The sequence below is a fragment of the Zootoca vivipara genome, chromosome 16 (assembly GCF_963506605.1).
Source record: "Zootoca vivipara chromosome 16, rZooViv1.1, whole genome shotgun sequence".
NCBI classification, from domain to species: Eukaryota; Metazoa; Chordata; class Lepidosauria; order Squamata; family Lacertidae; genus Zootoca; species Zootoca vivipara.
In genome coordinates this window covers 27,251,911-27,274,438 of record NC_083291.1, presented here as the reverse complement: position 1 = coordinate 27,274,438, position 22,528 = coordinate 27,251,911, and the positions used below count along the sequence as shown (strand labels likewise).

The following is a 22,528-nucleotide window of genomic DNA, read 5'->3' as shown; positions in this document are numbered from 1 at the left end:
CTAAGAAGAGTTCACAAAATGCAGTGGTCCCCTCTGCCCACCCAACCCTCATAGTTCAAGCACTATGGATGAAGTGGGGGAGTAGCTATTTTACTTATTTATTTCATAAGATTTATATACCGCTTAATTGTTTTTTAAAATAATAATAATAATTCAAAGCAGTTTACAAAAAGACAACACAAAAATTTATTTAAAGAATAAACGTATAATGGATTAGAATTAGTGGAAGTGAGGGAGATAAAATAGAGGTTGTAGATAATACAATGGTGTGAAATAAGTATTGATAGAAGTTAAGGACAATTAAATTAAGAAGTAAGATCTAGATAGAATATAAAAGGATAAGATATAAAAGATTAAAGAATTAAGGTATAGTTAAAGTAACAATTAGTATTTATATAAGATTTAGAGTTTGCTACGGAGGATATGTAAAGAATCGCAGAAGGAGGTGGAATGAGGAAGTCAATAGATTGGAAATAAGGGTTATAGTTAGAATTTTTGTTTTTGCATTTATGTTTTTGGGGTTGGTGTTAAATTCTTGAAAGAGCCTTGGACTGGGTGAGAGAGGATTTTCAGCAGCATCCAGGAAATACCTCTGAAAATTGGATAGGTGCAGTGCTTTTTTTCCTGGGGGGATGCATACCCCTAAACATTTTGTGAATCTTTGCACTTTTGTCCACTTACTGTATTTATTTTTCCTGATTTGAACTATAAAATGGAGATTTTTCTTGAGTCAAAATGAGAGTACCCCTAAACATTTTTTTAGGGGGGGGAAGCATTGGATAGGTCACACATCTGAGAAAACAGAATGATACAGAAGTTTCCTTCTCATACATTTTAATTAAACTTTGGATTGAGGAAGTAGTAGTTAAATTATATCAGAACAGTGGGGGCCATGGGACTTAATAAGCCTCAGAAGCACTTGCTGACTCCTCCCAATTTTATCCAAAACATGAATCACCCTCATCCCCCAATAGCCTTTGAACACAGGAGCTAAGAAGAGTTCACAAAATGCAGTGGTCCCCTCTGCCCACCCAACCCTCATAGTTCAAGCACTATGGATGAAGTGGGGGACTAGCTATTTTACTTATTTATTTCATAAGATTTATATACCGCTTAATTGTTTTTTAAAATAATAATAATAATTCAAAGCAGTTTACAAAAAGACAACACAAGAAAATCAAGAACAATTTACAAAAGTACTTTAAAACACACAAAAGTTGGATGGATGTGCCCCCAAGTGAGAGACTTCTGGGAAAAGATTTATAATGAATTTTAAAAAGTGTTGAAAAACACCTTTGTTAAAAAACCAGAGGCCTTCTTACTTGGGATAACGGGAGATGAAATACCTAGGAAGGATGTTACTTTCTTTTTGTATGCCACAACAGCTGCAAGAATTCTACTGGCAAAGAATTGGAAAAATGAAGAATTACCAACATTGGACGAATGGCAGAAGAAGTTGATAGAATTTATGGAACTGTCTGAGCTGACCGGGAGACTCCGGGATCGGAGTGAAGTAGCAGTGGAAGAAGATTGGAAGAAATTTAAAATTTATTTAAAGAATAAACGTATAATGGATTAGAATTAGTGGAAGTGAGGGAGATAAAATAGAGGTTGTAGATAATACAATGGTGTGAAATAAGTATTGATAGAAGTTAAGGACAATTAAATTAAGAAGTAAGATCTAGATAGAATATAAAAGGATAAGATATAAAAGATTAAAGAATTAAGGTATAGTTAAAGTAACAATTAGTATTTATATAAGATTTAGAGTTTGCTACGGAGGATATGTAAAGAATCGCAGAAGGAGGTGGAATGAGGAAGTCAATAGATTGGAAATAAGGGTTATAGTTAGAATTTTTGTTTTTGCATTTATGTATTTTTTCTTTTTGTATTCTTTTTGTATTCTTGTTTTTTCTTTTTTATGCTTTGTACTTTTCTTTGTGTGTTTTGTATTTTTGTATGTTTTGTTGTTTGAGAAAATCTTTAATAAATACATTTTTTTAAAAAACACACACAAAAGTTTTTTAAAAAAATACTTAAAGATATTAAAACTACCTCAACTTTTTAAGCACTAGGGTAGGCTTGCCTAAACAATAATGTTTTTAGCAAGTGCCAGAAACATGTACAGTGAAGGTATCAATAGGCAGGGAGCTCCAACTGGTTTAAAGAGCCATTCCCTCTCTCCCAGTAAAGTCTTCCAATGAAATTTAGCACAAGAGAGTGGTTTTTTTAAAGCATGGTTCCCCTTAGGTTTTCTGCCACCTTGGTTGCTGATATTTATGCTGCTTATTTGTTTCAATTGGTCTTATCTTTCATTTTGTTTTTTGCTAACGGCTTTTGTGTGATTGTGAGCTGCCCTACAAGGCAGAAAGGCAGGGCATAAAATTTTATTGAAAGAAACTCTGAGAGGTCTAGTTCCATACAAGGAGCCATGGCTCTCTTCTGGAGAACTCTTAACACCTACATCAAACTGCCATTTCTAGGATTCTTCAAGGGAAACCATGATCATTGGGCTGGCATGGATCTGATGGAAGTTTATGGCATAAATATGCCTTATATTTATTGACAAGGGAAGGCAGCAAAACAGCATAGCTCCTCCTTGCTTTCTTGGTCACAACCCAGGAGGCAATCCTTGGCTCTGGGGCAGAACCTCATGGTGATCACTCAAAAGACCACCCTTGGGCATAGTTGCCTGGAAGAATGCCAGCCACAGTGGGGATATTGTGACAAACACACTGGAAATGTTGCCACTTTCCCCAGGAACAAATAACAGCAAAGGTTTATTTCAGCCCTGGCCTTTGCTAAAGGCCGGGATCATCTATCGGTGCTCCATGTTCCTTGGCAGTGACAAGGAGATGGAAAAAAACAGCAGGGAAGCAGGAACAGTAAACTTACAAACAAGGAGCTTCGCCTCAACTGGCAGATGAACAAGGGAAGGAATAAGGAAGGCGGAAGAGAGCAAGAAGTCAGCCACATACAAGAAAACCCAATGCTGAATTGAAAATGCACTTATGTTCCTACCACCACCATTACATTGACCAGGCATCTTTCATTGTAAGTTCATTTAAGTAGACATCCTCTTTCTCTATCAGGAAGAAACCTTATATTGATTCAGCCCATGGGTTCCTGCAGCCTAGCATTGTCTGTTCCAGGGATGGGAAACCTATGGCCCTCCAGATATTGTCAAGCTACAACTCCCATGTATGGGGTGCTAGGGGAGGGGTAGTATCTGATGGCGGACACATCATGCTCCTTCTGGGGTAGCTTGCCCACCTTAGGTCTCTACCCTACACTCACAAAAGCTGTCCGCATTTGACAGGGGCCACACCCCGGGAACATAGCTGTCAAGTTTTCCCTTTTCTCATGGGGAAGCCTATTCAGCATAAGGGAATTTCCCTTTTTTTAAAAAAAAGGGAGAACTTGACAGCTATGCCCGGGAAATGGCTTTGACTGGCCGGATAAACCAGGTGAGGATAGCCAATGGGGTTCAACCCCTCGGTGACTTAAGAACTTCCCCTGTATGCGAAGACAGGCTCTTGCAGATTGAGCAGATGAGACTAATAGTGGTCAAGAAGGCAGTTTCTGCACCTGCTGTAGAGGGAAATGGGGGGCAGATGGGGCTCGTCAACCTGGGAAGGTAGCCCATTTAGAAAAAGGACCCTGAACCTCTGCTACCTTGTGGAATATCTTCAGGAGAAGAAAAAGCTAAGGAGCAAACCCTACACAAATCCGGAGTGAAGTCCTTAGGACAGCTGGAAGGCACCTTGTACACCTCCTTCCAGCAACTCCTGCAGCCAAGCTGGTGCCAAACATATTGCTCTGCTTTCCTTTGGACCACATCAGTGAGGCCAAGAGGGAGGTCTTGTCACCTGGGAAGCCCAGGACCTCCATACACACAGCCCAGGCTTGCGCCCTGGGGAGGCCACTTCAATTTGTCTTCACCCTTTGAGGAGCACTCCATTGTCTCGAGAGACAGATGGACACCCACAACAAAGTGTTGTTGGGGTCCAACAACACCTGGAGGGCCCCAGGTTCCCCCAGCCCTGCCCTACTCCAACCAGCTGCAATTCTCCCGAGTTTTCAGGCAAAGAGGCCTTTCCTAGGCCTTTTGCCTGAAATCTTGCTTAAATGGGAGCTTCAGCTTGGGATATTCCAAACGAAAAGCACATGTGCCGCTCTCTCCCATACAGTAGGGGTGTTAGCCCGAATATGAACTAGCCATACAGAGGGCTTTGGGATGGCTATAAAGTGCCCCTGTGACGAAACCTCCCCTGTTTCTGAAACAAGTAGCTGAACTTTTTCTGGTTTATATCTCTGCACGGCTGTCAAGAGTCACAGGACTATCAGGGATTCAGCTGGATACCATATGCCCATTAGAGCGGCTCTGCAGTTGCTTCATGGCCACCATTCTGGTGCCCATTAAAAAATGGCTCACCTTGCTGTTTTTGCATGGTGGTGAAATCTTCAAAGGTGAGCGTGCGCACGGGAGGCCTCCAGAATGCATATGTTTCCATAATGGCCTCCAGGCCAGTTCTGTGAAATGAAAACAGGGAGAGAGAGAGAGACAGAGAGAGAGAGAAATGTCAGTGAGTAGGTATAGCCACTTTAATAAATGAGATTATTTCAGCTTTATTGTTCTCTCTGTCAACAGCAACTTTCTGAATTGCTATGTTGTGCACACCTGTGCTTTTAAAAATAAAAATCACCCACGTTTTTAATGATACAGGTTTTCCCCTTCATATTTTCTTGTTGGCTTCTAAATCATCCACTCCTTTGTGAGAAGCGGCTTTAGTGATTCATTTGGCACTGCCTCTTTGATCAGAAAAACTGATCTTTCCAAGCTGTGCCTCAGACTCTGAACAGGGAAAACCTCTGGAAGGGATATGAATAAATAAAAATGAAGCAGCACATGCAGAAAGTGATGCCGAAGGTGATGAGCCAGAGGCCACATTCAAGACCTGTAGCAGAGCTGGAGTTCAAACTCAGAGTTGGCTTAACAGCCTTCATTATTGACCACAAAGCTAAAGGAGGACTGGGGAAAGAAACAGCAAGAAAAGTGAGGAGGAATCAGGGGAGACCAGTTAACCTTCCTCCATTACTCGCTCATCCCTCTTTTGTTTTATTTCCTATCGCTAGCCTGCTTTCTTGTGGCTCATTAAATTTGAGAACCTGCTCATGTTCAATTTCTGCAGCCCTCGGGTCCCTCGAGACTCTTAAGGGAGCTTGTGTTGGCTTGTGTTGCTGCAGCTAAAAAGGTTTCCTGAACATGCATGCCATCGCTCAGTTGACTTTCCAAAGTCACCCCGGAAGTGTGGATGTTTAAAATATATAGCGCCTGGCAAAACTCTGTATTGCAATAGCAAGTTTAAGAGACGAGAAGTTGCTGTACAGTGTTTATTAGCTGCTAAGCTGCTGAGTGTAAGAACAGAAGATGTTTCCACCTTGCCTTCTCAGAACAACACAGGCTATAGCACCACAAAAAAAACCCAAACCTTTCTGGTTAACGTGAAGGCCACAGGAGTCGCACAAGGCTCAAGTTGACACAATAATGTGAACTTGCATGGTTAACACTAACACAGTCCAGAAAGAAACTTTAAAGAGAGCTGCTTCACACATCTGAAAACCAGAAATAGTGTATATTAAGAACCTCCTTTGGATAAAGGGCCTCTTCACTTAAAACAAGCTCCACTTTGCTTCAGATCCAGGGCAAGGGCTTACTTCAGATTTCCAAACCTTAACTATGGCAAGGGAATAAGCATACAGATATAATGTGGTCCAAGAAAACATTTGGACAAGAGCACAAGGTCAGGGAATGTTTGACTGAAACTTCTCCTCTGCTGAAGACAGTCATCTTTCTGGAAATTCCAGAAAGGGATTTTCAGTTGTGCTCAAAACCTATTTGTGAGCATCTGGTTGGCCACTGTGGGCACAGGATGCTGGACTAGATGGGCCACTGGCCTGATCCAGCAATGCTCCTCTTTTTGACAACTCACTTCAGACCCTACCACCAAGGGTACTTTAAAGTTAACCTCAGGTATTCATGGACCTCTGTTACTCTCAAGCAATAGTGGACCTTGTGGTGGGATGGAGCAGGGCAGGGGCAAGTTTGGGGCTAAGTAGATAATAATGATAATAATAATAATAATAATAATAATAATAATAATAATAATAATAATTTATTATTTATTATTTATACCCCACCCATCTGGCCGGGTCTCCCCCGCCACTCTGGGCGGCTTCCAACACACATCAAAATACCTTAAAATATCACAGACCAAAAACTTCCCTAAACAGGGCTGCCTTTAGGTATTTTCTAAATGTCAGGTAGTTGTTTATCTCTCTGACCTCTGACCCGTTCCACAGGGCGGGTGCCACTACCGAGAAGGCCCTCTGCCTGGTTCCCTGTAGCTTTGCTTCTCGCAGTGAGGGAACCACCAGAAGGTCCTCGGCGCTGGACCTCAGTGTCCAGGCTGAACGGTGGGGGTGGAGACACTCCTCGGTATACAGGACCGAGGCCGTTTAGGGCTTTAAAGGTCAGCACCAACACTTTGAATTGTGCACCAGCAGAACCAATTGGGTGCCCCCACCCAGCCCAGCCCTTGGCAAGCTCCAGGGGCACCGGTCTCAGGAAGATGGCTCCATGGCTCTACCTTGCCAAATGGGCTGCTACTGCATGGAGAACGAGTTTCACAAGATGATATCCGACTTTGATGAAATGGTTGCAGATTTGAATTCCTATCCAAGACTGAAGCTCTTATGCACGACCTGGTCCAAGCAGACTGCCTGCCTGTCAGCTCAGGATTCCTATTCTCTGCCCTTCCCCCCAGTCCTATTGTGGACTGATGTTGTCTGTTCAATCACAAACTCTCGTTTTTCTTTCTGTCATTAATGATGGGCTGGAAGGAGAAAGAGGGAAACTGTATAGGCTCCATTTCATTTTTAAAAACCTAGCCTCTTTAATAGGTCTTCAGAATTTACTGTCTCTTGTTTGATTTTCTTTTGGGGTTTTAGGGTTTTTTTTTAGTGCCATTACATTTTATTAATAGGTAATATATTAAATGACCCCATTGTTTCCCCAAAAAGGGAAAAGATGTTCCACATATCTCTTTGTTTCAGTAACTCTTTCCATATGGCCAGCCTCCTCCCACCGCATCTGCTAGCATACAGTATTTTTGCTGTCTTCTGAGTGTTCTTGCAAGAAGCCCATTCCTTGGCATCTGGAATATCTTGCTACATTTTCCACCCCACCTAGCTGATCTGAAAAGCTTTCCCCACCCCCAGGATACGCCGCCAATCTCAGTTGTCCGAAAGCAACTACATATCTAAAGGTTTTTGAAATGTACTCGGAGTCGAGAGTGAATTTCATGCTCTTTATTCAGCTCATAGTCATCAAGGAGAAGAGGAGAAGAAGAATGGCTCTTTTCCCAAAACCATCTGCTTATATACATTATTTACACAATGGGCCTTGCGTGATTGGCTACTTCAGGGCTACCCCTGTGGGCCAATTATATTGTGGATTGACTTCTGCCTGCAGCCTGATTGGCTGCTCCTACAGGCCAATCAGGTAGCAGATTCACTTCTGCCAGCCGCCTGATTGGCTGCTCCAGCAGGCCAATCAGGTTGCGGATTCACTTCCACCTGGAGTTGGATTGGGTAGCTCCCGCTGTTTCTGAATCCTATTGTTCTAGGATTCAGCTCAGTACATAACACCCCTCCCCTCTAAGTTCCAGTCCTGCCCGGGAAGTTGCATTCGTAGTCCCCAAGGTCTGCTGGCCGCCTCCGTGTGCGTTGTGGCCTGGGGTGTTCCTTGGTCAGGGGTTCTGGTTCTGGCTCGTGTTCCGAGGCTGCTGGCTGTGCCGGGGCTGTCTGGTCTGGCGCCACTGAACCACTAGGTTGTGGCTCTGGTTCCGGTGTCCTTCCAGCCTCGGGGCGCCCCTCTGTGCCTACTGCTTCTGCTTCCCCTGCCCACCCCTCTCGCTCTACAGGCCTCACTGCCCTGCTGTCCCCTTGGGACCCCTCTGTCCCGCTCTCCTCCCGGGTTCCTCCTGGGAATCGTCGCCGTAGCTGGTCGCAGTGGCGGCGCCAACATTGCCCCCCTTCCGTTAGTACCTCGTACGACACGGGACCGGTCACCTTGGTGACTGTGGCGGGTACCCATGCTGGGCCTGCCCCAAAATTCTTTGCGTACACTGCGTCCTGGGCCACAAATGTCCGGGGGTTCCTGCCTTTCCCCACCACTACCTCATCCTGAGCTCTGTCGGGGTGAAGTCGGTCCAGTCTAGTTGCAAGGCGCCGGCCCATTAGTAGTTCAGCTGGGCTCCGGCCCGTCGTTGTGCTTGGGGTGCTGTGCTGTGCTAGAAGAAATGCGGCAAGGCGGTATTCCCAGTCCCCTTGTGTCATGCGGCGGAGGCTGTCCTTGGTGGTCCGCACCATGCGCTCCGCTTGGCCATTGGTGGCAGGGTGGAATGGTGCTGAGCGGATGTGGCGGATGGCGTTCTGCGCTGTGAAGGTCTGGAACTCCTCTGACGTGAATGCGGTTCCATTGTCCGAGACGAGGGTGTCAGGGAGCCCGTGGGTTGCAAAAAGCTTACGTAGTACCCGGATGGCTGCCGCCGTAGAAGTGGACGGTACCAGTGCGACCTCCAGCCATTTGGTGTAGGAATCCACCACTATGAAGAATGTTTTTCCCTGGAAGGGGCCAGCGAAGTCCACGTGCAAGCGTGACCATGGATGTCGGGCGGACTCCCAGGGCTGGACTGGGGCCCTTGGGGGATCCGGGCGGGATTCTTGGCAGGTCTGGCAGTGTTGGACCCAGGCCTCTATCTCTCTGTCAATCCCCGGCCACCACACATAACTCCTGGCAAGGGCCTTCATCCTCACTACCCCTGGGTGTGTCTCGTGTAGGGCTGTGAGGACCCTTTTGCGGAGGGGCTGGGGAACAACAACCCTGCTTCCCCATAACAGGCACCCCTTGTGGGCCGACAGTTCATGTTTGCGGTTTGTGTAGCCAGCGAATTCTGGCCCGGGGCTGCTGCTGGGCCATCCTCGCCACACCCAGTCCAGGACCCGGGAGATGACACTATCTTTTGTGGAATGGTGCGCAACTTCTTGTGCCTGAATGGGTCGGTCGGGAAGCAGCTCCAGGGTCATAACCTCTTGCGCAGGCGCTGGGTCGGGGCCTGTTTCTGGTAGTGGTAGCCTGCTGAGGGCGTCTGCGTGGCCCATCGCCTTCCCAGGGCGGTGGATTAGTGCATACTGGTAGCCGGCAAGGAAAATTGACCACCTGAGGACACGTGGAGACAACACTTGGGGGGTCTGCTTCTCGGGGGCAAACAGGCCAAGCAACGGCTTGTGGTCAGTCACTATGGTAAAGGGCCGCCCGTACAAGAAATCATGGAATTTTTTTACGCCCTTCACGATTGCCAGACCCTCCTTGTCAATCTGTGAGTAGTTTCGTTCGGCTGCAGCAAGCGTCTGGGAGAAGTATGCCACCGGCACCTCTCTTCCATCCGGGAGTTGGTGTCCCAGGACAGCGCCGATGCCATAGGGAGAGGCGTCGCATGCCAGCACCACTGGCAGCCTCTCGTCGAAGTGTGCCAAGACCGAGTTCGAGACGAGCAAGTCCTTGACTGCCTGGAATGCGGCCCTTTGTCGCTGGCCCCACACCCAAGGGGCCCTTTTATCTAGGAGTCTGTGTAGGGGCTCCGCTACCGCTGCCTTATGCGGAAGAAAGGCATGGTAAAAGTTCAATAGTCCCAAGAATGACTGAAGTTCGGGCTTGCTCTTGGGCGCTGGGGCCTCACAAATGGCCCGTACCTTGTCACCGGTTGGATGGACCCCTTCTGCGTCCACCTTAAATCCCAGAAAGTCCACCTGCGGCACTCCCAGTAAACACTTTTCCCGCTTCACCTTGAGGCCCGCCGTCTGGAAACGGTGCAGGACGGAGCGGAGGCGGTCCTCAAATTCCTCTGGTGTGGGCCCGGCGATCAGTACATCATCGAAGAAGGGGGTGACGCCAGGAATCCCTTTAAGGAGAGAGTCCATTAGATTCTGGAATATGCCTGGTGCCACGCTAACGCCAAATTGCAGCCGCTTTACTCTGAATGCCCCTCTGTGCGTCACAATCGTCTGAGCCTCTGCTGTGGCTTCGTCCACAGGCAACTGTTGATACGCTTGGGCCAAGTCCAGTTTGCCAAAGATTTTTGACCCAGCCAGGGTGGCGAGGACATGGCTGACCACTGGCACTGGGTATGCATGGGCCGTGAGAGCCTTGTTTATGGTGCATTTGTAGTCTGCACAGATGCGGACCGAACCGTTAGGCTTGACGGGTGTGACAATTGGAGTTTCCCAGGGGGCGTTGGGCACCGGCTCCAGCACTCCTTGCTCCACGAGTCGGTCCAATTCCTCGTCTATGCGGGGTTTCAGGGCGAACGGGACCCGGCGGGCCTTGTGCCTGATGGGTCGTACCGCGGGGTCTAGCTGTAGGGCAATGGGGGGTCCTGTATATCGTCCCAATGCCCCATCGAAAACCCCTGGAAACTCTTTGCATATGGCGTCCACGTCCACTTGTAAGCTAGTGCGGTTCACCCCGGTAACGGCTAGCCCCAGAGGTCCAAACCATGCCAGTCCCAGTAAGCTAACGTAGGGGCCCTTAACTACCAGCAAGTCCAATTGTTGCTTTCGCCCTCGATATTGCACCCTGAAGGTCCCCACCCCCATTGTAGGGACCTTACGTTTCTGGAAGTCCCGGAGGGTGAATGGGGCCGGCCTTAGTTTGGGACCCCCATTAGGGCACAGTTCCCTTAATGTTCGGGCCGAGATTATGGATAGAGTTGAACCCGTGTCCAGCTCCATGCGGCATGGGGCTCCCTCTATCTGTACCTCTATATAAATTTTCTCTGTGCTGGGATGGGGCAACTGGAATACCTGGTAGTCTGTGATCTCCGTCGAGTTGCCTTGGTGCATGGTGCCGTGTGACCTGGGGCTCCTGGGTCGGTCATCTGATGCTTGTCGACGGGTGAGTCGAGCCCGACACACCCGGGCGATGTGTCCCAATTTTCTGCACTGCCTGCACTCTGCGTTGCGGAAACGACAGGTCCTCCTCTTGTGGTTCTCCCCGCAGCTTGCACAGTTCCCTCCTTCTCGTCGAGGCTGCTGTGGTGTGTGTGCTGCTTGAGTGCGCCGCTGTACTCGGTGTACTTCCTCCCTGTCAGATTCGGATTCGTCGGTGAGGTCTTCGTGGTAGACCCTCGGTTGGGATGGCGGGGCCGGTCGTGCCTCTTGCGTTGACCTCTCGGCGGCTTCGGTTGCCAGGGCTTCCTCCAGAGCAATCTGGAACGTGAGGTCTTTTTTGGCGTAGAGGCGTCGTTGCAACATCTCGTCCCTCAGGCCACCGACGAGGCGGTCACGAAGCATGTTCTCCAACTCTGAGAAGTTGCAAAGCAGGGCGGCTTGGCGGAGGGAGGTCACAAACCCAGTTATGGTTTCCCCCGGGGCTTGCCGCTTTGCGTAGAAGGCATTTCGGCAAGCTACCACCGAGGGCTGTGGTGAGAAGTGCTCCTTCAGCCGTTCCATTATTGTTTTGTAAGAGACGGTAGCGACATCTCTAGGTGCAAGGAGAGCCCGGGCGATTTCAAACGTCTCCTCTCCACAGACGCTGAAGAATGTCGCCCTCTTCATGGCATCGTTGGTGACTTCTTTCGCTTGCAGGAGGAAGTTGAAACGGGCGGCGTACCCTTCCCAGTCTCCTGATGCTGGTTTGAATGGCGAGAAGCTGCTGTCGGTTGCCATTCTGGGTTCCTTGGGTCCTGGAGCTGAAGCCTGGATGCACGGTGCGATGCAGCGGTGCAGCAGGTGGCGGTGCTGCGGTGCAGTGCGTGGTGGCGGTCAGCTCAGCAGGATCCCACCCTCGTCGCCAGTGAAATGTACTCGGAGTCGAGAGTGAATTTCATGCTCTTTATTCAGCTCATAGTCATCAAGGAGAAGAGGAGAAGAAGAATGGCTCTTTTCCCAAAACCATCTGCTTATATACATTATTTACACAATGGGCCTTGCGTGATTGGCTACTTCAGGGCTACCCCTGTGGGCCAATTATATTGTGGATTGACTTCTGCCTGCAGCCTGATTGGCTGCTCCTACAGGCCAATCAGGTAGCAGATTCACTTCTGCCAGCCGCCTGATTGGCTGCTCCAGCAGGCCAATCAGGTTGCGGATTCACTTCCACCTGGAGTTGGATTGGGTAGCTCCCGCTGTTTCTGAATCCTATTGTTCTAGGATTCAGCTCAGTACATAACAGTTTTGTTTCTTATTTGAAAATGTCAAGCCTTCTCTGGTGGAAAGTAGCATCTCTCCAAGGCAAAGTGGCCATGAGAGCAATCTGTCAAAGATTTGTTGCGAAAGTTGGGGAGGATTTGCTTTTTGTTTTGTTTTGACATATGTCATAGAGTGTTTTCCAAATGATTTTATATGAAATTAAGAATACAATTTGGTAAAACACAAATACACTTTGTCCCTTTCAGCTTAACACTTTCAATACCATTTGAATAATCACAATATCCAGTATTCCGCTTAAGCTATGGGTTGGTTCTCACAGAAGCAAGTCAAGGATAGAGAACTGCTATATTTTTAAGCACTTATACAGAAAAGTAAGCTGGTGTAATATTTTTCTGCTTTTATTTGCAAGATGGCGTGCTCTGGTCCATGGGGTCACGAAGAGTCGGACACGACTAAACGACTAAACAACAACAACAATCCCTAATGAGGGAATGGCAGCAGAGGCAACAGCGAGGTGGAGCAAATTAGGGGAGCTGAGCAGGAGTGGGGAGGTGAAGATGACTATCGTTAGGGAAGGGGCTGGAAAAGAGCACCCTCCAAACTGTATTTTAAAACCAGATAGATGGATGACAACTCTCTGTAAGGATTCATAGCCTTATGTCTTCTGGTCTTCACATTCATCTCTCTACAGACATTAAACAAAATGCATCGGAGTGGCATAAAAATCCCCAGAACAAAAACAAACACCATTTCTGTTTCTTAAGAGGCAGGCAAAAAAGGGGGAATTTATTATTGTTGTTGTTTAGTCGTTTAGTCGTGTCCGACTCTTCGTGACCCCATGAACCAGAGCACGCCAGGCACTCCTGCCTCCCACAGTTTGGTCAGACTCATGTTCGTAGCTTCGAGAACACTGTCCAACCATCTCGTCCTCTATCGTCCCCTTCTCCTTGTGCCTTCCATCTTTCCAAACATTGTTATTATTGTTATCAGTGCTTTTTTTTCTTAAAAAAATGTTTAGGGGTACTCTCATTTTCCTACTCATATTTAAATACTGCCCCTCAATGAGGCCAAACTTAGATTCACAAAATGTTTAGGGGTATGCGTACCCCTGCGTACCCCCAGGAAAAAAAACACTGATGATGGTGGCGGTGGTGATGATGATGATGGTAAGAAATATTCAAGGCACATTGAATGCATTTTGTAGAATTATTTCCTTACTTTGCTTGTGCCATGCTGATTACTCACCAACTGTAGACTGTAGTTCACACTGGCTACCTAGTGCCTCATTATTTTGTAGCAACTCATTTAACGAGAACCCGGGGTTCAAATTTCTCCTCTAGCATATTAAATCCAGCCTAGCTGTGGCATTATCTCAAGTAGGGATATCTAGTAGGGATAATACCACAGCTTGGCTGGATTTAATATGCTTCTTGTTGTTTAGTCGTTTAGTCGTGTCCGACTCTTCGTGACCCCATGGACCACAGCACGCCAGGCACTCCCGTCTTGCACTGCCTCCCTCAGTTTGGTCAAACTCATGTTCGTAGCCTCGAGAACACTGTCCAACCATCTTGTCCTCTGACGTCCCCTTCTCCTAGTGCCCTCAATCTTTCCCAACATCAGGGTCTTTTCCAAGGATTCTTCTCTTCTCATGAGGTGGCCAAAGTATTGGAGCCTCAGCTTCACGATCTGTCCTTCCAGGGAGCACTCAGGGCTGATTTCCTTAAGAATGGATAGGTTTGATCTTCTTGCAGTCCATGGGACTCTCAAGAGTCTCCTCCAGCACCACAATTCAAAAGCATCAATTCTTCGGCGATCAGCCTTCTTTATGGTCCAGCTCTCACTTCCATACATCACTACTGGGAAAACCATAGCTTTAACTATACGGACCTTTGTCGGCAAGGTGATGTCTCTGCTTTTTAAGATGCTGTCTAGGTTTGTCATTGCTTTTCTCCCAAGAAGCAGGCGTCTTTTAATTTCGTGACTGCTGTCACCATCTGCAGTGATCAAGGAGCCCAAGAAGGTGAAATCTCTCACTGCCTCCATTTCTTCCCCTTCTATTTGCCAGGAGGTGATGGGACCAGTGGCCATGATCTTGGTTTTTTTGATGTTCAGCTTCAGACCATATTTTGCGCTCTCCTCTTTCACCCTCATTAAAAGGTTCTTTAATTCCTCCTCGCTTTCTGCCATCAAGGTTGTGTCATCTGCATATCTGAGGTTGTTGATATTTCTTCCGGCAATCTTAATTCCGGCTTGGGATTCATCTAGTCCAGCCTTTCGCATGATGAATTCTGCATATAAGTTAAATAAGCAGGGAGACAATATACAACCTTGTCGTACTCCTTTCCCAATTTTGAACCACTCAGTTGTTCCATATCCAGTTCTAACTGTAGCTTCTTGTCCCACATAGAGATTTCTCAGGAGACAGATGAGGTGATCAGGCACTCCCATTTCTTTAAGAACTTGCCATAGTTTGCTGTGGTCGACACAGTCAAAGGCTTTTGCATAGTCAATGAAGCAGAAGTAGACGTTTTTCTGGAACTCTCTAGCTTTCTCCATAATCCAGCGCATGTTTGCTATTTGGTCTCTGGTTCCTCTGCCCTTTCGAAATCCAGCTTGCACTTCTGGGAGTTCTCGGTCCACATACTGCCTAAGCCTGCCTTGTAGAATTTTAAGCATAACCTTGCTAGCGTGTGAAATGAGCGCAATTGTGCGGTAGTTGGAGCATTCTTTAGCACTGCCCTTCTTTGGAATTGGGATGTAGACTGATCTTCTCCAATCCTCTGGCCATTGCTGAGTTTTCCAAACTTGCTGGCATATTGGGTGTAGCACCTTAACAGCATCATCTTTTAAAATTTAATATGCTAGAGGAGAAATTTGAACCCCGGGTTCTCTCCTGTTCTCTCTCCCTCTCTCTCTCCTCTTGCCCAGGTCAAGCACCATAGCTGTCAAGTTCTCCCTTTTTTTAAGGGAAATTCCCTTATGCTGAATAGGCTTCCTCACGAGAAAAGCAAAAACTTGACAGCTATGTCGAGCACCCCAGCTAACCACTATACTGTACCACACTGGGCTAAGTTTGTTTTGTGGCGTAGTACATTTCTGTTGGTGTTCCCAAGCCACCAATTAATTCAGCCAGGTTTTATAGGGTTGTGCAGGGTTCTACCCAGAGAAGGGGGGGGGAGGGTTGAGGGTTGGTAGAATTTATGAGCAAATAAAAACCATGGCTTTAATCCAGGGTGCAGCTAAGCATACTTAAGCCCGTTGACACCAATGGGAATCGGCATGCCTGACTCAGTATTGGAGCCTGCCCTGTATGTTTATAAATGGAAAGCAAACGATGCTTTTAATGGCAACGTTACACCGTGTGAATGCTGCAGTAGCTAATAAAAAGAAACAAAACCTGGACACTGTGGGCCAGAGAAGGCCTCAATTATCCCAGTGTAAAGTGTGGGGGAGAGACACAATTTCTAAAAGCAAAGGCTTGATGAAAGAGGATACCAATATTGTAATCCTTTTTGATTGTATGCTACTCGTTTTTCAGTCCTGGTGGAGTTTTAAACAAAGGAAAGTTTGTAACAGAAGGCAAAAGTCATGGGTGCACCCCCAGACTGGGGAAGGATAGCTGTTGATCCCCCTCAGATGAGACACAATCCGCAGATTCCGAGCTTGCTTGCTTTAATTATTATTATCATTGTTATTGTTGTTGTTTAGTCGTTTAGTCGTGTCCGACTCTTCGTGACCCCATGGACCAGAGCACGCCAGGCACTCCTGTCTTCCACTGCCTCCCGCAGTTTGGTCAAACTCATGTCCGTAGCTTCGAGAACACTGTCCAACCATCTCGTCCTCTGTCGTCCCCTTCTAGTGCCCTCCATCTTTCCCAACATCAGGGTCTTTTCCAGGGAGTCTTCTCTTCTCATGAGGTGGCCAAAGTATTGGAGCCTCAGCTTCACGATCTGTCCTTCCAGTGAGCACTCAGGGCTGATTTCCTTCAGAATGGATAGGTTTGATCTTCTTGCAGTCCATGGGACTCTCAAGACTCGGTTGCCTTCAGATGTCTTCTAAAAGTCAGATAGTTGTTTATTTCCTTGACATCTGACGGGAGGGCGTTCCACGGGGCAGGCACCACTACCTAAAAGGCCCTCTGCCTGTTTCCCTATAACCTCACTTCTTGCAGTGAGGGAACCGCCAGAAGGCCCTTGGCACTGGACCTCAGTGAACGATGTGGGTGGAGATGCTCCTTTAGGTATACTGGGTTGAGGCCGTTTAGGGCTTTCAAGGTCAGCACCAACACTTTGAATTGTGCTCAGAAACGTACTGGGAGCCAATGTAGGTCTTTCAGGACTGGTGTCATATGTTAACAGCCTGCATTTATGTTACTGTGTTTTTGTTTTTTTTTGTTTTTATGAATCCAAAGCTTTGCTATGCTTTTGCAAATCATAGGTTGAAAACTGGGAACCACAAGCAGTGAGAAAGTGACTGACATGCCCATTCCTCCTCCCCCTACTCCCACTGAACAGTGTGTGGGGCGCATATAGGCCAGATCAGGATGGTTCTCACGATGCAATGCAGTGGCTCAAGTAATCTTTAGGGACCTTTTCCAAATGATAGTTAATTGAAATTAGAACTGTGAAGCTTAACTTGTGGCTATGTTTTTTATTTTTTTTTAAAAAAAACATTATTATTTTTAATAGAACTGAGATGGCTCACTCAGTAGAGCAAGATGCCAGGGTCAAGGGTTTGAGCCACAAATTGGGCGAAAGATTCCTGCATTGCAGGGGACTGGACCAGAAGACCCTCACAGTTCCTTCCAACTCTATGATTTCATGATTACATCCTCCCTATTATTACAGGATGAGAGCCCAGAAGTCACCTATTCAGTCGCCAGATTTTGCGCTGCCATGATACAGTACGATTGGTTCTTGCTCCCATTTATTTAATAATTATTCGCTTAGATTCATACGGTTATGTTATTTATTTAGATGTTTTGCTTATGCTGGTCTGTGACCATAATGAAATACTTGAACTTGAACTTGAACAAGCAATTTGGGGCGCCTGTATTTTCAATGCCTTCTGTGCAATTGGCACCACTGTACATCCCTTTCTGCTGTCCACACGACAATATTTCTGATCACTTGTTTGATAATGTTTACTGGTGTTCTGTTTACGTATGTTTCATGTTACTTGTGAGGATTTGTATCCAGAAAGGAAGGACATATATAATTACAATGAGAGAGAGAGAGAGAGAGAGAGAGAGAGAGAGAGAGAGAGAGAGAGAGAGAGAACATGCATGTACCCACATACATACTAGGGTTACCATATTTTGAAGAGCAAAAAGGAGGACACATTTGCCGACTTCTACTTTTAACTATGGATCACTATGATGACTCTCTTTTTACATACCCATGAAAAAAGAGGGTGTTTCCTGGGGGAAAGGATATGTGGCAACCATACCTGCCAAGTTCCAGCCCGAGAAATAAGGGACCGGACCGGAAGTAGCAGACCGGAAGTAGCGCTGCCGCCATTTTGGAACTGGGCGGAGCATGCTCAGAAGTGACTTTTGATGCTGCTGTGCCCAGTTCCAAAATGGCCGTCGCACCAGAAGTCGCGCTGCAGCCATTTTGGAACTGGGCAGAGCAGCATCAAAAGTTGCTTCTGAGCATGCTCCGCCCAGTTCCAAAATGGTCGCCGTGCCAGAATAAACGGGGGGGGGGAACAAAAAAATCCGTTTTTTCGGCTGGGAACAGCTGGAAAAAGGGGGTTTCCCAGGGAATATGGGATACTTGGCAGCTATGGTGGCAACCCAAATACACCCACCCACACCTATATGGCGATGGTGAGAAACATATAATAGTAGGGGGGGGTCTGGGTGAATTGAGAATAATCACAGAGCCCCCTGCTGGTTCTGTACAACTATGACGCTGAAAATTGTGGCGAACGAAAGAAGACAGAGTAAATCAAAGTACACAGTGGGGTTATCTACGCTTGAAATGTATATCAATTTTATAGCAATTAAGCTGTCATGGCTCTCCCACTGCCTCCAAAAATCCTGGGAACTGTAGTATTAGAGAGCCTTGCCATGCTCTTGGCTGATTTGACTGACATCCTATGTTCTTTTTAAAATGTGGGGGGTTGGGGGGGAGGGGGTAATGGGTTGTTGTTTTTAGTTTAATTATATGTTTTGTGGTTTTCTATTTTGATTTTGTTCTGTGAACCGCCCTGAGACCTCTAGGTATAGGGCGATATATAAATAATAATAATAATAATAATAATAATAATAATAATAATAATAATAATGCTCCCCCCACTATAGTTCCCTAATTCTCCAGGTGAGGGGATGGCTGTTGAACAAAATTAATGTGTATGTAGTGCAATAGAAAATCTCTTCAGACAGCTTTATTCTGCCTTTCCCTTTAGCCGCTCCACCCAAGTGCATTCGGTGTGCAATTTCTTTGCAGAATGCCTCCGAGAATTACAGCATCTCGTTGGCTGAACACTGCAACAAAATCTTGGCAGGATCTTCATTAACCCTCACAACTATTTGTGTGGCTTTCCTGCAATAAGCCTCCCCAGGGCAACTCTCTTAAATGTGTAATACCTTAAAGATTTCAGTTCCGTTTGACGTCAGCAGAAAGCTGCGCTGAGCTCTCCACAGCCACAACCATGTAGCAATTTCCTCCCCTATACCTAATATTAATGAGCCACAAGTTTCTGTGATTCCCAGAGTTTTCAAGAGGGGAAAAGTCCGACCGCACCAGGCCAAAACCTTGTGGATGTCTCATTCATATGCTGGACTTCAGCCACCCAGCCACATGCTCATGGACCATTCTCATCACTCACAGGCACCTTCAGACCTGCTGGATGCAGTTAATTTATTGACACAAACTTCCTTGGCCCTTCCCAATTTTTCCCAAACAAGGGTATTGAATGTATCAGTCCTCCTGAGAACCATGCTTCATCAGGGAAGGGACAAATCCCTTCAGCCCATCCTAGAAATTATTGTCAGAAATGACTAATTTCCCAGGTGCATGGGAAGGTCATCCAACCTCCAGACTGAGTTCAGATTGGACTCCTAGGCCTATCAGTCATGATATCATCATTGTACACCAGAACCAACTGATGAGGCCTTCCTTGGCCTTCAGACTATGACTTTCCTTGACGCCACCTCTCATATTGAGTTATGCTACTTGCTAGAAGGTGGCAAGGAGAGCTGTATCCGGGACCAGCAGCGGCGCGGCACCGGAAGTCGCTTCTATGCGACTTCTGGACATGCATAGAAGCAACTTCTGGTGCCGCTCTGCCCATTTCCAAAATGGCCACTGCGCCAGAAGTCGCTTCTACGCACGTCCGGAAGTGCGTAGAAGCGACTTCCGATGCCGCTCTGCCCATTTCCAAAATGTCCACAGCGCCAGAAGTCGCTTCTACGCACTTCCGGACATGCGTAGAAGCGACTTCTGCCGCCGCAGCCATTTTTGAAATGGGCAGAGCGGCACCAGAAACATGGCCTACAAGATTCTAAGCAGCGGGAATGCAGTCATTCTGCTCCCACTAGTGGGATGGATGGCACAGCACGGTGAAGAGGAAAGCAAGTACTGGGCTAGGAAATTGTTGTTGATGTTGTTATTTATTGGCCAAGTACCAACCTACTTGTATAAATGTACTTGTATAAACGTACTTTATACAAACACTGTTGCACAATACAATAACACAACAAAGGAACCCCACCCATAACTGGCCTCCTCTTATGCTACACAACTACGAATTTAACAATTTGATGGCACAAGGGAAAAAACTGTTCCTGTGCCTAGCCGTTTTTGTGTATAGAGTCCTGTGGCGATGTCCAGATCAAATCAAACAGATGATGACTGGGATACAACGGATCTGCTACAATTCGCTTTGCTCTCTTCCTAGTTCGGATAGCACGAAGTGACTCTATTGAAGGCAAACTAGAACCAATTACCTTTTCTGCAATTCTTGTTTGCAGTGCCTGTTTCAAAAAGTGTTGTAAAGAACTCGAGCTATCAAGCTTGGGCAACCTGATCAGAATTACCCACTGAGACCAGGGCAATTAAAGCAGCACGACAGCCTATATCTGTTCTGTACACTGCCCTACCAAAAGCATATGACCTGATCCAGCGATTCATGCACATAGCATTGGCTATGAACAAGGATCTGAGAGGGGAATCAACCAGCAGATTTATTTATTTCATAACATTTATATATTTCTTGATTGTAAAAAAAGCAGAGCAAAGCAGATGGTGTCATTAGATTTGATATCAGCCACGTCTTAGGGGGGGGCAAATGTGACTGGTACAAATAAAACTGACCACAGCAATGTTTGAAGGTGCAAATGAATCCATCTGCTGCCCCAGATGCTCATTCCAGGGTCTTTTAACTACATAATGCACCACATTGTGCCTGGGGGACCTGTTCCAGCACCCTTGCCAGAGAAGGATGATACAATAAAGGAAATCAGGGGTGATTAAAGGGACTCTCTTACCTGTTTCTTCCAGAATCCCTGAACCCTTTTGCAAATGGATTCCGGTCAATTTTTAATCTTGTAATCTGTAACAGAATGTAAATTAACTTAGATTCTATGGAGAACATTTCGTTCCTTAACACTTTGCATAGCTTTGATCGTTCCACAATTACTCTTCTTTTCATTGGTGCTTGATGCCATTTCACACTGTCCCCCAGATAAACAGTTTGCAGTTGAGTTAGGGGCATGTGCACAATGAATTATTGCTTCCATAAATGGTAAATTAACAGTTCTATGTCACTGTAAATTCTGGGTTGCATTCCATTGCATTTTACTCAAAATTAAATTACACACAAACACACACCTTGTATTGTATATTGTGTGTGGTGCGTGTGTGTGTGTGTGTGTATTTGTTTCTTCAACTTGTAAATCAGCTATCCCTGATCAACACCCCTTGCTATTCCTAAAATCTCATCTCGCTTATTCTATGAGACTTTTAGGCATCCCTGCCACCTTCATCTACAGCAGTGTTTCCCCAAACTTGGGTCTCCAGCTGTTTTTGGACTACAACTCCCATCATCCCTAGCTAGCAGGACCAGTGGTCAGTGGTGATGGGAACTGTAGTCCCAAAACAGCTGGAGACCCAAGTTTGGGAAACACTGGTCTATAGCTAAAATGAAGACTGCATTTGCTCACACCTAACCATATTTATCCTTCCCTCAGCTCCTTTTATCATTTCTCTTGGTGCTGAAATGCTGTGTCGGCTTTTAGGAGGTGCAGTTATGTTGCTATAAAAATAGCAAATCTCAGAAACGCATTCTATCTTCAAAGCTGCAATTGGTGTTTCTAGATTCCATCTCTTTCAAATCTTTGTATTATTATTTTTCAACTACAGTGAGCTCCAGCATCAAGAAGGCAGCAAAGTACACTCATTCCCTTCACATGTCAGCTGTTTCTGGGAGAATGGCAAAGTTCACTGACGGCAATTCCTGTCCTGTTCAGAAATTTGCTGAACAATGCCTGGTGGCGTTAAAACTGGAACCAGCATACAGTACTTTGTAGAATCTATAGTACAGGGCAAAGAGTTTTTATCTTGTCAGGGGACCAAGTAAAGAAAACAGATTCTGCTTTCATATGCTTTAAGCTACATACTATGTAATGACACTGTGCATCTTACATTGCAGCTGGTTGGCCTCACAAGAGAGAGATTTCATGAAGGACTTGGGAAAAGAAAACAGATACCCATTATGAGGAAACTTCTCCATGTTTTCCCGAGTTCCTAAAGCGAACCATTTTTTAATAGCTGTGTAAGTAGCTTAAAGTCATAAAGTTGCAGAAAGGGTTTCTTTGTCTTCTGCAAAATTCAGCGTGTATTTATGATTTTTAAGATTTGAAATATACATCTGTAGTCAAAACGCTGTTGGGCTATCTTGACATTAATATTAGGTTGGTTCCTACTGGAATTCTTCCAAAGACTTAATATTTCCATATCAACAGCCTGTAAACTCAACTGTCCATGTTGCAAATCTCCTTCTGTTCCTGATTTATGACAAATTCTGTTCCTCTGTGGAATTTGCGGAGGGGGGGGGGCTTTTTTTCCACAAGTTGGGTTACACCACCTGTCTTTTTCTTTCAAAGCTAACTTATGCTGTCATTTTCGCTTGCGCTGCTGACTTATTGCTGAGACCACCACTCTGCTCATGTGTTGTAACAGTACTTGGCTTGTTGTGACATTTTTGCTGATAGATTTGTTTAAAGGTAAAGGGGCCCCTGACCATCAGG

At 46.1% G+C, this 22,528-nt stretch overlaps 1 protein-coding gene across 1 annotated transcript in view; it reads right to left on the bottom strand.

Annotated features, from left to right (window-relative positions):
* TBX15 (T-box transcription factor 15) overlaps positions 1-22,528 on the bottom strand; it is a 109,620-nt gene that overhangs the window by 13,659 nt on the left and 73,433 nt on the right. Inside the window, exons 6-7 of the mRNA XM_035141024.2 lie at positions 20,768-20,832; positions 4,436-4,533 (exon numbers count right to left, since the gene is read on the bottom strand). Coding sequence (XP_034996915.2) covers positions 4,436-4,533; positions 20,768-20,832 — 163 coding nt within the window. The remainder of the gene's footprint in view (positions 1-4,435; positions 4,534-20,767; positions 20,833-22,528) is intronic.